At 42.4% G+C, this 14,266-nt stretch overlaps 1 protein-coding gene across 1 annotated transcript in view; it reads right to left on the bottom strand.

Annotated features, from left to right (window-relative positions):
* LOC141070528 (uncharacterized) overlaps positions 1 to 14,266 on the bottom strand; it is a 163,909-nt gene that overhangs the window by 44,469 nt on the left and 105,174 nt on the right. Inside the window, 2 exon segments of the mRNA XM_073559538.1 lie at positions 1,099 to 1,824; positions 8,205 to 8,295. Of these exon segments, the coding sequence (XP_073415639.1) occupies positions 1,099 to 1,824; positions 8,205 to 8,295 (817 nt within the window).

The raw sequence follows: 14,266 nt of genomic DNA, 5'->3' as shown, positions 1-14,266 counted from the left end.
TTATCAGAGGAGCTAGCTGCTGGATGGCAACTGTTCTGATCTATAGCAGCATCTCTCCAATGCCGATGTCACATCAAACAGAAGAGATCGGTATCAAAGATCTCATTTATGGAAATGCTAAATATTTTATACATCTATTGTCACAAAGTGACTGTGGGATAATAGATGTGCACCTATATTGACCCTCAGGCTAGGGATCCCTGGCTATCCCTTTCTCAAGATTACCCCTGAAGGTGAAGATGCCTGGGCCTCGTTCCTTCCTATGCTCCTAAGTACGACTAGTCTGTGCAGTGTATGGGAAAATTTAAGACAAGACAGGGCAGAAGCGGAAAGACAATCACACAACAGTCTCAGAGGAATATATATTGTATAGCACGAGTAGCAACAAACTAATATAAAGACAACTCAGGGAAAGGGTGAACCAAACACCACTCATAACAACTTTAGAAATAACCACTAATAACCAGTATGTGTCCAACTCTCCAGACCAGGATAGAGAACTATTGCTGGCATTATCTGAATAGTGGAGCCAGCTTAAATAGGAAAAGATCAGATAAGAATGGTTGTCTCACAGTATGTGACCACAGGCAATCAACAAGCTCAGTCCAGAGAAGATTTAACACATTCTAACCTGCCTAGGAGCTGCAGCTCTAGAAGTCGATGCCTGACTCACTCTGTGCCGATCATAACTATTTATGGAGTCACAAAAAGGAGTGTCTAAATCTATGGAACCCACAGACCCTGACACCACCATGACAGTTGGATATGTTTGAGAAAGCCTCCTTGTGACATCTATATACAGTATATGATTCATACATAGCTGTATTATTGTATATGAATACAAATTGTTTTCAATAACAATCATTGGTAATTGTATACATTTTCTAATAATCTTAGAATGCTCCAAATAGTTATTGCTTTTTCTTGTAGATGTGTGAATTAAAATTTGCATTTGTTTCTTACATGTTTTCAATTAAATGATAAAAAAGAAAAATTGTTACTTTCCTGTGTGCATTCTTTGATGACTAACAAGACTTGCTTTCACTGTAAAGCGTTTCTCACATTCTGAACATGAAAATGGCTTCTCCCCTGTGTGACTTCTCTGATGTACAAGAAGAGTTGATTTCTTTGTAAAACATTTCCCACATTCAGAACATGAAAATGGCTTCTCCCCTGTGTGAATTCTGTGATGTTCAATAAGATGTGATTTGTCAGTAAAACATTTCCCACATTCTGAGCATGAATATGGCTTCTCCTGTGTGTGAATACTCTGATGTCTGACAAGATTTGATTTCCCTATAAAACATTTCCCACATTCTGAACATAAAAATTCCTTTTCCCCTGTATGAATTCTCTGATGTGTAAGGAGATTCAATTTCCTGTTAAAACATTTCCCACATTCTGAACATGAAAATGGCTTCTCCCCTGTGTGAATTCTCTGATGTCTAATGAGATTCAATTTCCTATTAAAACATTTCCCACATTCTGAACATGAAAATGGATTCTCTCCTGTGTGAATTTTCTGATGTCTTACGAGATTCAGTTTCCTATTAAAACATTTCCCACATTGTGAGCATAAAAATAGTTTCTCCTCTCTAAGAGCTAGTTCATGTTCATTGGTTCTTCTATGACTTTTGTTTTGCATATTGGTCATTGATGAAGCAGAAGAAATGATCTGTTGAAAATGGTCAGATGAAAGACTTTTTCTGAGAAGGGCTTGAGGTGTATCTGGGATTATGGCATGTTTTTCATATGTATCTGGTGTAACACTATGATCATCTGTTGCAAAATCTGAAAGTACCTCTGAGCTCCTGGTACACTCATCTGTCAAGAATAAAAATGACTTAATTATTTTCCAATAATGCTACAATGAAATCATATCAATATTATATAGTTTATACATTTTTTAATCAGCTCTTTTTTTATTAATAAGAGAAAATATATATCAATATTACAAGCCAGTCAATTAACAATAACATGTTTATAATTACATGATAGGCCAGATAGTATTGTTATCCATTAAATGTAAGCACTATACTGTTAAATAAACATCTTTATCTCTCATTTATTAATCATTATAAAAATATAAACCAATATCTCTTTCCCCAGGTAACCAGAACAACCTACGTACATAATTACCACAATATACCACATATATACAGAATTGACTGAAATTCAAGAGTCAGCCCAGGACTTTATAACATAAAGCAACCACATTGACCATTACGCGGGAATACTGTAACATTCTAACCTCAAATCATTAACTGCCATAACCCATCAATGCACCATACGGTAGGCCTGGAACATTCAGCCATGGTCCCCCTAATTTTTTAAAATTTCTTTGTTGCTTTTCTCTTTCTATATAGCCCCTTTTACAAAAATTTGTTATCACTTATTCTGTTTATTAATTTGTTGATTGACAAAGGCTGAGCATCCAACCAATGTGATGCAATGAGTTTGCAAGCTTGGTATAGTATTCATCATAATCCAATAGTTAACGAGGATCGAAAATCCTTAGAATCTCCCAAATGCCTCAACACACATATCTTAGGGTCTGCCTGAAATTGCACCCTGAAATATCTGTATCTTTGTACCTGGGACAAGGTATTTATCCAGTACAAGCCGAAACACTTGCATTCCCAAAATATGTCCATTAAATGTGCATCCTCTGTCCCACATCCAGGGGATTTCGCATTCGAGTGAATTGGATTGTGACGTTAGGCCACTAGGTTGCGCGGTTTCAATTTTTCACTTCTCCCTTGAATTCATCTTCTCCAATGGTCCATGATTAACTTTGTCTGTCACCAATCATTACCAGTTACATCAGGGGTGAGGAACCTTTTTTCTGCCATGGCCATTTGGATATTTATGCCCTCATACGGGTGCCAGGCAAAACTATCAACTTGAAAATTACCCTGAAATATTTGGTCAAACATTTAATTAACTTACCTCTATGTTATGCCTGGAGCTTCTTGTCTTTTGGGAGGCAGGTGATGTTAGGTGGTATTAGTGATATTGATACTGTTTTCCAGGTCTTTTTTCGTCTTGAACACAGACTTATAATGAACATGTATAGGGGAGAGAGCACAGGACAGGGACTAAGGCTATTTGCACACATTCAGGATTTGAAGCAGAAAATTCTACTGCAAATCTTGATGTGATGCCAGGAAAAATGCTACATAAAATATGCATTTTTGCCATGTCTATTTACATGGTTTTTGCTCCATATTTTTCTCCAATCATTGGAATGGGAGCAGCAAAAATTGACATTATCCAGACCTGAATCTGCTGCAAAATGGGCAACATGTGCATTATAATTTAGAAATCTCATTCCCTTTGCTTTACTGTAAAATACTGCATATTTTCCTCAACAGTTCTGAGTGGAAAAATTGCACATAGCCTTTAAATCAATTTGGGGGAGTGGAGGAGGAGCAGCTCCATAAGAAGCATTTCAAGGTCCTGGAGTGGCCTAACCTGTCCCCAAACCTAAAGCCAATAGAATATCTTTAGAGGGAGCGGAAACTCAGTGTTACCCAGCGACAGACCCGAAACCTGAAAGATCTGGAGAAGATCTATACGGAGGAGTGGGCCAAAATCCCTGCTGCAGTGTGTGCAAACTTGGTAAAAAATTTCAGGAAATGTCTGACCTCTGAAGTGTACCTACGATAAAAATTACAGACCTCTTCCGACAATTCGGAAGACTTTATGGAACCATCTCTCTGACTTCTTCCATTTGAATGAGGGCTCAGTTTCCTCCCCTTCGGTTCTTTGGGAGGCCCATAAGCCTGTCATGAGGGGCTATTGTATTAAAGAGGGCTCTAGATTAAAAAAATGCTAAAGCAGAATCAGATAAAATAACTTCTCAGTTATCAAGTGAGGAGTGGAAGCTGGTAGTCTCGCCTTCAGTGAGGACCTTAAATAAGGTTGTGACACTTAGAAATAAATTGAAAGATCTGACAACACGGAGGGTTGAAAAACTCCTTCTTTATACTAAACAAAAGTACTACAAGAAAGGAAATAAAGCTCATACACTTTTGGCCAGATTGTTGAAGGACAGAGCCTTGAACTCCCATCCCCAGGCTCCGAGAGGTAATGATGGCACAATACATTACGACCCCACTGAAATCTCGGACATGTTCTATAATTTTTTATAACAAATTATATAACTTACAAGACGCTATCCCTTTAGACAAGGCCAATAGAATAGTGATTCTGCGCCAATTTTTGTCAAGCTTGAACCTTCCAATTCTCCCCCCTGAGGCCTTGTTGTTTCTTAACCAGAGTGTGATGCGGGAGGAGGTCCTGTAACCAGAGTGTGATGCGGGAGGAGGTCTTGTAACAAGAGTGTGATGTGGGAGGAGGTCGTGGACATTTTGAGGGACCTCCCCTTGGGTAAATCTCCGGCCCCAGATGGGCTGACTTATTTGTACTATAAAACTTTTGCAGAGGAGCTCTCTACACATATGGTCAATCTCTTTAATTCCTTTCTTGGGGGCTCCCCCATGCCAGACACACTGACGCATTCCTATCTGATCCTTATCCCATAATCGAGGAGGGATGCCCTGGATCGCTCAAACTATTGCCCGATAGCGTTGTTAATTTCCGATTTCAAAATATTCACTCGCTTACTAGCTAATAGATTGAACTGTTGGCTTCCCCAGCTTATAAACAAGGACCAGGTGGGTTTCGTCCCTATCCAACAGGGGGGAGACAATACTGGACGGGCAATAGACCTGATTGATGTTGCTAAGAAAAATAAACTACAGTCTCTTATACTAAGTTTAGATGCAGAAAAGGCTTTTGACCGCCTTAATTGGTCCTTTTTATTCGAAACTCTGAAGGCTTTGGGTTTTTAGGGCCTCTTTCTATTGGCTATTGGAGTATTATATAGCTCAATTAGGCTCCCTTTCTGCACTTCTCCCCCATTTAAGATATCAAATGGTACCCGTCAAGGCTGCCCCCTATCGTCCCTATTATATGTTGTATGCATAGAACCACTGGCAGCGATGATTAGGCAAAATCCAAGCATATCAGGTATAGCGGTGCGCATTGAAAAAAACCTTTAGTGTTTAACTAATTACTAGTATTCCCAATACCAACAAGTTTACTGGAAAAAAAAACTCGGAGACTTCTTAAAGTTGGTGCCTTCTTGGCTGAAAAATATATATTGCCATTAATCACAGTTTTAAGGTTATTGTCCAAATTGAGCATGGGGAGATATTTCTTGACAATAGATATAATTTTAGTATATTGAGGGCTATACAGTATTGTGTGGTAAAAAGAACTGAACCCTTAGAGACCTTGTAGTATTGTAAAGACTATTTCCTAACCTTTTTTCCTGTAAAATCCATTTTATCTTCGGTTTTGTATGTTTTATTGTCAGTCTGTAAAAGTGGCGTAGTATTCTGACAAACTTGATCCTAGCAGTGCCCTATGAGTCAGAGATGCGTCCAGGCGTCTTCCCACTGCTTTTTCCATACCTTTCCATCAATTTCAGCAATTTCCCTGTCCCCCCAAACATCCTGAAAAATGTCCAACTGACTTCCATTATGCTTGTTACCTGACTCGAGCATTACGAAAAGCTTGTTACAAGTAAAAAGCATCCAAGTATTTTAGAGCTCGCTCATCTCTACAGGGCACATTTGCACACTATTTTTGTGTATAAAGATGTAACCCCCAGACAGAGTGCACTTCAGAATGTGAACATAGACTTAGGCCTCAACATAATTTTTTTTTGTTTATGTGTTAAAAAAACAACTTCTATTACAATATGTTTGATCCATATTTGTTCCCTCCATCCGTTTTACATTCTGTGTGTCATCCAGTTTTTTTTGTTTGTCAAAGTCTCTAATGTCAGCTGCTCAGTGAAGAACGGACAGCACCGAGATGACAACACGGATGACATCTGAGTGCAAACATTTTTTTTTCACAGACAAATTCACTTGAAAGAGAAAGTAAAATGAAACAGACGTCTCCATTTTTCCAGTGACAGCCTCAGACTGTTCCCACTTTTGCTTGTGAATTTTCGTTTTTCTGTTCCAATAAGCAAACAGGATTCATGTTCAAAATTGATCTGTTGAGTGATCCCATTTATTATGGGGTCCATCTGGCTTCCCATATGCGTCCTTTTTAAGACAGGAAATCACAGTTCTGCATGAGTATTTTTCCTATTCTCACAACAATTGCGCCATTTATATATTTTGGAATATTATGCTTGAAAAAGAAAAATGCTACTGAGGTTTTCAGACTGAGAATTTTTTTTCCCTTTATTCTGCCTTCTGTGGCAACGTTTTGATCATACGAGATCTTTTTTAAAAATCCACAAACCTGTGAAGCGCTGTCTCTACCCTGTTTGTGATGTCTGAACATATTCCAAGAGGGACTCCTTGGATCTAACGTGCGCTTCTATTGTGGGTAAAGTTAACCCTGTGATACTATGAGGTGCTGTGGACTTACCGTATATACTCGAATATAAGCTGAGATTTTAAGCCCATTTTTTGGGGCTGAAAGTCCCCCTCTCGGCTTATATTCGAGTCATATACGCCAGGGGGTCAGAGGGGGAGGGGGAGCGGGGGTGTCAGGTCATTCTTACCCCTTCTGGCGTTTTCTCTGCAGCCCCCTTGCTTGTCCCACGGTCTCCCTTCCTTCCTTCAGCGGTCACCGCTGAATACCGGTACCGCTCATTAAACTCATGAATATGCGCATATTCATGAGTTTAATGAGCGGTACCACGTGACCGCTGAAGGCAGGAAGGAAGACAGTGGGAGAACGGAGCTGCAGAGACCGCATCAGGACGGGTTAAGTATAGGCTATATTCACCTGTCCCCGAGCCATCGCTGCTTGCTGCTGTCTGATGTGTCCTCTGTCAGTGACATTCAGACAGCAGAGGGCGCGGTGACGTGGTTAGTGAGCACCGTGCCCTCTGCTGCCTGAACGTCACTGACAGATGATGTGGCAGATAGCGGTGAGCAGCAGCGATGGACGCAGGACAGGTGAATGTCTCAGGTGCCGGGTCCTGAGCCAGCAGCGACACCGGCACCTGACACCCTGCGACGGAGAGGTGAGTATGTCATTTTTTAATTTTTATTTGCAGCAGCGGCAGCATATGGGGCCATAATCGATGGAGCATCTTATGGGGGCAGCATATGGGGGCATAATCTATGGAGCATCTTATGGGGGCAGCATATGGGGGCATGATATATGGAGCATCTTATGTGGGCATAATATATGGGGGTAGCATATGGGGGCATGATATATGGAGCATCTTATGGGGGCATAATCTATGGAGCAGCATATGGGGGCATAATATATGGAGCAGCATATGGGGGCATAATGTATGGAGCATCTTATGGGGCATAATAAATGGGGCAGCATATGGGGGCATAATCCATGGAGCAGCATATGTGGGCATAATCTATGGAGCATCTTATGGGGGCATAATCTATGGAGCATTTTATGGGGCCATAACCTTTATGGAGCAGCATATGGGTCATATTTTTCTAGGGAGCATCTTATGGGACCATTACTAACCTTTGTGCAGAGGTTTATTTTCTATGGAGCATCTTATGGGGCCCATCATGAACTGTATGGAGCATTATATGGGGCTCCTGATTCAATATGGCTATTCAAAAACATTTATCCTACTGATGTCTCAATTAATGTTACTTTTATTGGTATCTATTTTTATTTTTGAAATTTACCAGTAGCTGCTGCATTTTCCACCCTAGGCTTATACTCGAGTCAATAAGTTTTCCTATTTTTTTGTGGCAAAATTAGGGGGGTCGGCTTATACTCGGGTCGGCTTATACTCGAGTATATACAGTATTTTTCTTTTTGCTTAAGAAATGTATTTTGTCCATAAAAATTCAGCCTGTGGCTCACTAGTAATGTTTCCGCCTTCCATATCAGAGGACCTGAGTTTTAATCCCCAACACTGACAAGTGTCAAAAGTAAATTTAGTTACATCCTCTGAGCACAGTGTCTGGGGTTAAACAAGACTGTGAATACAGAAGACTCCATTCTAAAGCATAGTCAAACTAAATAAAATAGTGTCTAAAGGTTTTTTTTTCAGAGATAAATCCTTAGGTGTAAAAATACGCACAAAAAACTCCGTGTCACAGCTTCTAAAACAATTACCCATAATTATACCATCCAGTAACTAAGTAGAACCTGTGACTTCCCTGCATTTAGTGGCCATTACTCACCCGTGCAGTTATCTGTAGGAATCTCCTGTTTACACCGATCATCGCCCCTCATATATGTCTCTATAGTATTAATATAGGGCAGATCTTTAACCTGGAAAAAAAGATTGTAAGAGTTTAAGACAGATGGAGAAGTTGTATAAATTGATTTAAACAAACAAAACAGAAATAGTAAATTAACATGGCGACCAAAAATGAAACCGTATTAGGCTTTCATGGAGCCCTAGGCAATTTAAATGGTCACGCGACCTACTGTAAGTCAGACTAAGGGCTCATACTCATTTGCAAGAAAAATGGACGAGTGCAATCCGAGAAAAAAAATGGGTTACATCTCATCTGTAATTTTTTTCTCAGTTGAAATCGGACTGAGAAAAAAATCACAGCATACTGTATGAAGTATGCCCAACACCGTGCAGCCCTCCAAAGAAATGCCACCCCACACCATTACTGACTCACTGCCAAACCGATCATGCTGAAGGATGTTGCAGGCAGCAGATCGCTCTCCACAGCGTCTCCAGACTCTGTCACGTCTGTCACATGTGCTCAGTGTTAACCTGCTTTCATCTGTGAAGTGCACAGGGCGCCAGTGGTGAATTTGCCAATCCTGGTGTTCTGTGGCAAATGCCAAGCATCCTGCATGAAGTTGGGCTGTGAGTACAGTTCCCATCTATGGACGTCTGGCCCTCAGACCATCCTCATGGAGTTGGTTTCTAACCGTTTGTGTAGACACATGCACATTTGTGGCCTGCTGGAGGTCATTTTGAAGGGCTCTGGCAGTGCTCCTCCTGTTCCTCCTTGCACAAAGGCGGAGGTAGCAGTCCTGCTGCTGGGTTGTTGTTCTCCTATGGCCCCCTCCGTATCTCCTGGTGTACTGGCCTGTCTCATGGTAGCGCCTCCAGCCTCTGGACACTACGCTGACAGACACAGCAAACATTCTTGACACAGCTCGCATTGATGTGCCATCCTGGATGAGCTGCACTACCTGAGCCACTTGTGTGGGTTGTAGAGTCTGTCTCATGCTATCACGAGTGTGAAAGCACAACCAACATTCAAAAGTGACCAAAACATCAGCCAGAAAGCATTGGTACTGAGATGTGGTCTGTGGTCCCCACCTGCAGAACCACTCCTTTATTGAGGGTGTCTTGATAATTGCCAATAATTTCCATCTGTTGTCTATTCCATTTGCACAACAGCATGTGAAATTGATTGTCAACTGATTGACAACTGAAGCAACACTGATGTTGCTTCCTAAGTAGACAGTTTGATTTCACAGAAGGTTGATTTACTTAGAGTTATATTCTGTTGTATAAGTGTTCCCTTTATTTTTTTGAGCAGTGTATATGTCAGCAGTTGTTTCCTAATTATGCTGAAAGTGCCCCGGATGTGCAGCTGGGAATGAGTAAGTATTAGTTTTTTTGTTTCCTATATGTTGAAGATGTTTTTAAAAAAGCCTTGTTTTAGTGTAGGTTTTGATTTAACACAGAAAACTTTAAAGTGCTATTACTTTTAACTGTACTAGAAAAAGTTTTTTCTTTAAACTTCCAAAAACATCCTTGTATCATGTGTTGGGTCGTATTTAGTAGTCTGTTTGCTTAACTGCCCATTATGCCCTTTCCTTTTTTAATACCTTGCTGTGTGACTGTTCAATGCAAGCTATTGGTACCATTGTTACCATCCACCTTTAGTGCCTGCCCTATTTTATCATTCAGTCTTAGCTTGCTGGCAGGACACTCTGTCCTCCTGTTTTTTTTTCTAAAAAGATTTTAGTATTGTCATTCTGTGATGTATTTTATTGTCTAAGTGTTCTCTATAATGTCATTTGGTGCGTAATTTGTATGCTCATTTTTTTTGTTGTTTGTGTTTTTGGTATTAGTATTTTGAATATGTCCCTACCTCATTTTCTTTTCTTTTAGTGAATGATGTGCAACGCAGATGGAGAAGCTGTCATGATCAGTACAGGAGGGAGCAGCAGCAATGCCAGAAAAGTGGTGCAGGAGGTGGTAAAAAAGGCCATATATATACACATGAGCTGGCTGAATTTTTTGGCACCAGTCATGGATTTAAGACCATAAGAACATTGTGTTTTGTCAAACTTTATTTTGGTTAAACCAGTTTAGCCAAACAAAACATTTTGTAATATGTGTCTGCTTTATAGAACGGAATCTAACTTAGCGGAAGGTGACCCAGCCTCTGAGGCTGAGCCTGGCCAGTCCCAAACCGAAGCACACATAACAGCAGAGGAGGATGCTCCTGGCCCATATGCGCAAGAGGAGCCTATTCCTGCAGCACAAGGTGAAGTTCCGAACGATCAGGAGAAGCAGCAGCCCAACCCTCACCCTTGATATCTCCCCCATGTGACAGCAATTCTGCGGCGAGTAAGAAGGAGAGAGCAGCAAAGTGTAGCTATCCGACGTCAGGTTGACAGTCTCGTTACGGACTACATTTCCCGCACAATATCTAACGATGGTGAGGAAGCATTTTGCTGAAGTTTGGCGCAGCACCTACGGCAAATTCTTCCACAATTATGGCTGCCCACTAAAGCTACCATATTGCACCTTATTAATGCTGTCATCCCGTCAAATACCCCACAACACATCTGTCACGTGGAGCCGTCCTGTGTGACGCGACCAGCAGGCCGGTAACTAGAACAACAGGACGCGGCACGTGATATTGTCCTGTGTGACACGGCTCGCAGGCCAGTGCTAAAACGACAAGACAAGGGGTAGGGAAACAGTTACAATGGTGGGCCCTGCGATAGGGAAAGGGGACGTGGAGACCTCCTGCACTCCCCTAAGTCAGTGTCTCTAACGCTCCTAGCATTCCCTATGCCGGTTCCGCACCAGGCGCCGATCACGAACCTGTCGCCCTAGCACACCCTACACCTATCCCTTGCTAGGGAGCTGGGTGGCGCAGGCACTGGCCCCACCGCTGCACTAATACACACTAAGGAAAAACACAAACAGGGAACACCCTTAGCTTTACTCTGGTGCACTTGCTCCTGGCAACAGAGTCCACCGCCAGCATGCAGCTCTCCTCAGAATCGCTGCCACCAAGCTCTGTCAGGAGCTAAGGAAATTGCCTATGACTCCTTTCACACCAGGCTCTGTCAGAGCTGCCCTCCAGCTCCTTCCTCCACCACGGATGGTTGAAATGAACACTATCACCAACCCTGATTGCAACACCTGTGACTCTTTTATAGCAGAGCCAGCAATCACACCTGCATTCTAATCATGTGCACTTAACTAAGAAACCAGAGTGCAGTGACGCTCACCACCACCAGGGGGAAACTTAGAACAGACGACACCACAGTGCAATAAACCTAATGGCCACCGGGGGAAAAAACCCACCTAAGCACTGCTTAGGAAAAAAAAAGGTTACCTTGTGCTTTATATCTGTCATGATCCAGCATGGATCATGACAACATCTTTGCCAATATAGAAAGAAGTCAAACAAACTATTACACAAATATCAGTCAGCACTGTTTTCACACCAGCTCCATTATCACTAGCCTCCGTACATCCTCCTTCATCCACTGAGCAACATACTCAGACAGTCCACAGTGAAACCATTGGTCAACATATTGACAGAAGTTAGCTCACAAACCTTGACCATCCACAATCCTCTGAACATCATCGAGGCCATGACCAGCAACCATCCATGCATTCACATACTAACCCACAAATGCACCTGGACCGCCCGCTAGCGCAGTGGGGCATACTCGGTACCGGTAGGCTTCTTAAAGGGACAGTGTCACAGCGGCGGTGACCCGGTCCGTGGCCCTAAAATGGGTGTATTTACAGGGGATGAAATAAAGAGTTTTTGTATTAAGTGTTCGTGATGCCACCTGTGGTATCTGATCAATAGTGACCAGGGCTGCAGTGATGGTGATGCAGCAGAGTTGGTAGAGCTCCCCACAGGTAGAGCTATGTCCTAGGGCAGATGAAGGATGTTGAGGGATAGATGATGATGTAGTGTGGATCAAAGGATGTAGCAGTGCTGAGAAGGGGACGCAGGAAGAATTCAAGGGACACATCAGAGTGCAGTTTCCTTTACCTTTTATGGAGCTTTGTAGGTACAGTCCAGGGTTCAAGTTGCAATTGGTACAGAAGTTGGTCGGCCTGGAAGCAATTTGGGAATCTCTCTATACAGATGGGTTGTGAGGTCTCCTTTCTAGCGCTATTCTGAAGTACTTGTGGTTGTGAACTCAAGTTCCTATTTCTGTCCGTTACTTAGAACTCCACTCGCATGACAGGCAGCTGTAGCCTCGTTCTCTGGCTCAGACATTGCTGCTGTGTCTTCAAGCCTCAGTTTGGAACAGAGGGTCTGCAGCCTCTATTCCTCCAGTTTTTGCTGTGGGACCCTTTGCATCCACACAGCCTTGGATTCCGGCGCCCGGTTTCTGGCGCTTAAGCTTGGAGATGAGCTCTGCTATAGCTCCAATCTCCAGCTTCTCTCTCCCACTTCCTCTCTCTTCCCTGTCCACACTTCAACTCCTAACTTCCTTCCTCCTCCTGACCAGAGAGTAGCTCCACAGAAGTCGGGTTTAGAGCTACCTCTGCTGGCCTGGAGTAGGTACTACCATGGGCCCCAAACAAGCTTTTCACATGTTTATGGCCATGGTGAAGGTTGGCATCAAGGAGCACAACAGTAAGGGCCTTTTGGCCATCGCAGACCAAGAGCATCCTGGCATTCTGAAACTGCTCCTGGTTGGGCATATGGACCACCGGAAGCGTATAGCCACAGTCAGGAAGCCATCAACCCACCTCATATCCACACCCCGGCACACAATATCCCTTTGCCTCCAATCACACAACAACCCTCCCAAACCAAAACAACCCACACACCACCCTCCCCCTCCACATCCCAACGTTTTTTTATAAGTTTCTGACATTTAGGATATTAATGTTAGACCAAGACAAATACATTTCTGTTGTGCTGAAAAAAAGGCTGTTTTGTTATTTATTACGTATTCCCAAAAGTAAACGCTTACTTTTGTTAGCAACAGAACATGTGAGTTTCGCTTTAATAAATCATAATGTGTGCATTCCTTACATTCATCTAACAACAAAATAAAACATATCAAGATAAATTAGATTATTAAAATAACAATTAACACCAAGAATGTTTTACCCATCAGATGGTACAATTTTCTTGCCAGGGTATGGATCCCTCAGGCGTCAGAAAGCAATCCGCAAGAAGTTCACGAACCCTGAGGCCTGCAAGATCCCTGCGTCTGGGCAAAGCCTGTGCAATTGGACCAGGATTGTTAGCCAATCCTCCCTCAGCATCCACTGACACAGGCGAATCGTGGATACGCGTAAAATTGTGTAATATTACACAGACCTTAATGAAACAGATAACATTTTGTTCTCTAAACTGGAGGCCACTAAGCAGAACCCTCACTTTGGCAGTCAAAATGCCAAAGGCATATTCTACCAGACGCCTTGCCCGAGTAAGCCTGTAATTAAAGATTCAACGACGTCGGTCAAGACTACGCTGAGGATAAGGCCTCATGATGTATTATGTCAACTGAAATACTTCATCCGCTACAATCACGAAAGGCACTGGCTGGCCAGCTGAATCTGGAAGATTCCGTGGGGTTGGCACACCCAGTTGTTTGTCCTGAAGCCTCCGAACCATTAAGGAAGAGTTGAAGATCTTGGAATCTCCAGTTCTTCCATAGGCCCCAATATCTACAATTATAAAATTGTAGTTGCTGTCAACTAAGGCCAAGAGCAATACTGAAAAAAAAAAGTTTATAATTGCAGTATTGGGACCCTGAGTTCGGCGACGTCTTGACATGGATGTGTTTACCATCTAAAGCCCCCAGACAATTTGGGAAATTACATGTCTGGTAGATCCCATTTGCAATGCACTCCCAGTGTTCCGGGGTTGGCTCCGGCATAACTTTTTCCTTCAGACACTCCCAGATTTGGCCACAGGTATGCTTAACTACATTTGATATGGTAGTAAGTCCAAGGAGAAATTCCAAATGGAGGGAAGCATATGACTGTCCCGTGGCAAAAAACCTACAAAGAAATAGAAATTTTTTAGTAAGGTTACTT

Source organism: Dendrobates tinctorius, unplaced genomic scaffold, assembly GCF_039654945.1.
Source record: "Dendrobates tinctorius isolate UK_male_01 unplaced genomic scaffold, ASM3965494v1 ptg000014l, whole genome shotgun sequence".
NCBI classification, from domain to species: domain Eukaryota; kingdom Metazoa; phylum Chordata; class Amphibia; order Anura; family Dendrobatidae; genus Dendrobates; species Dendrobates tinctorius.
Note: the sequence above shows the minus strand (reverse complement) of the source record. Positions and strands in the feature narration are given on the sequence as shown.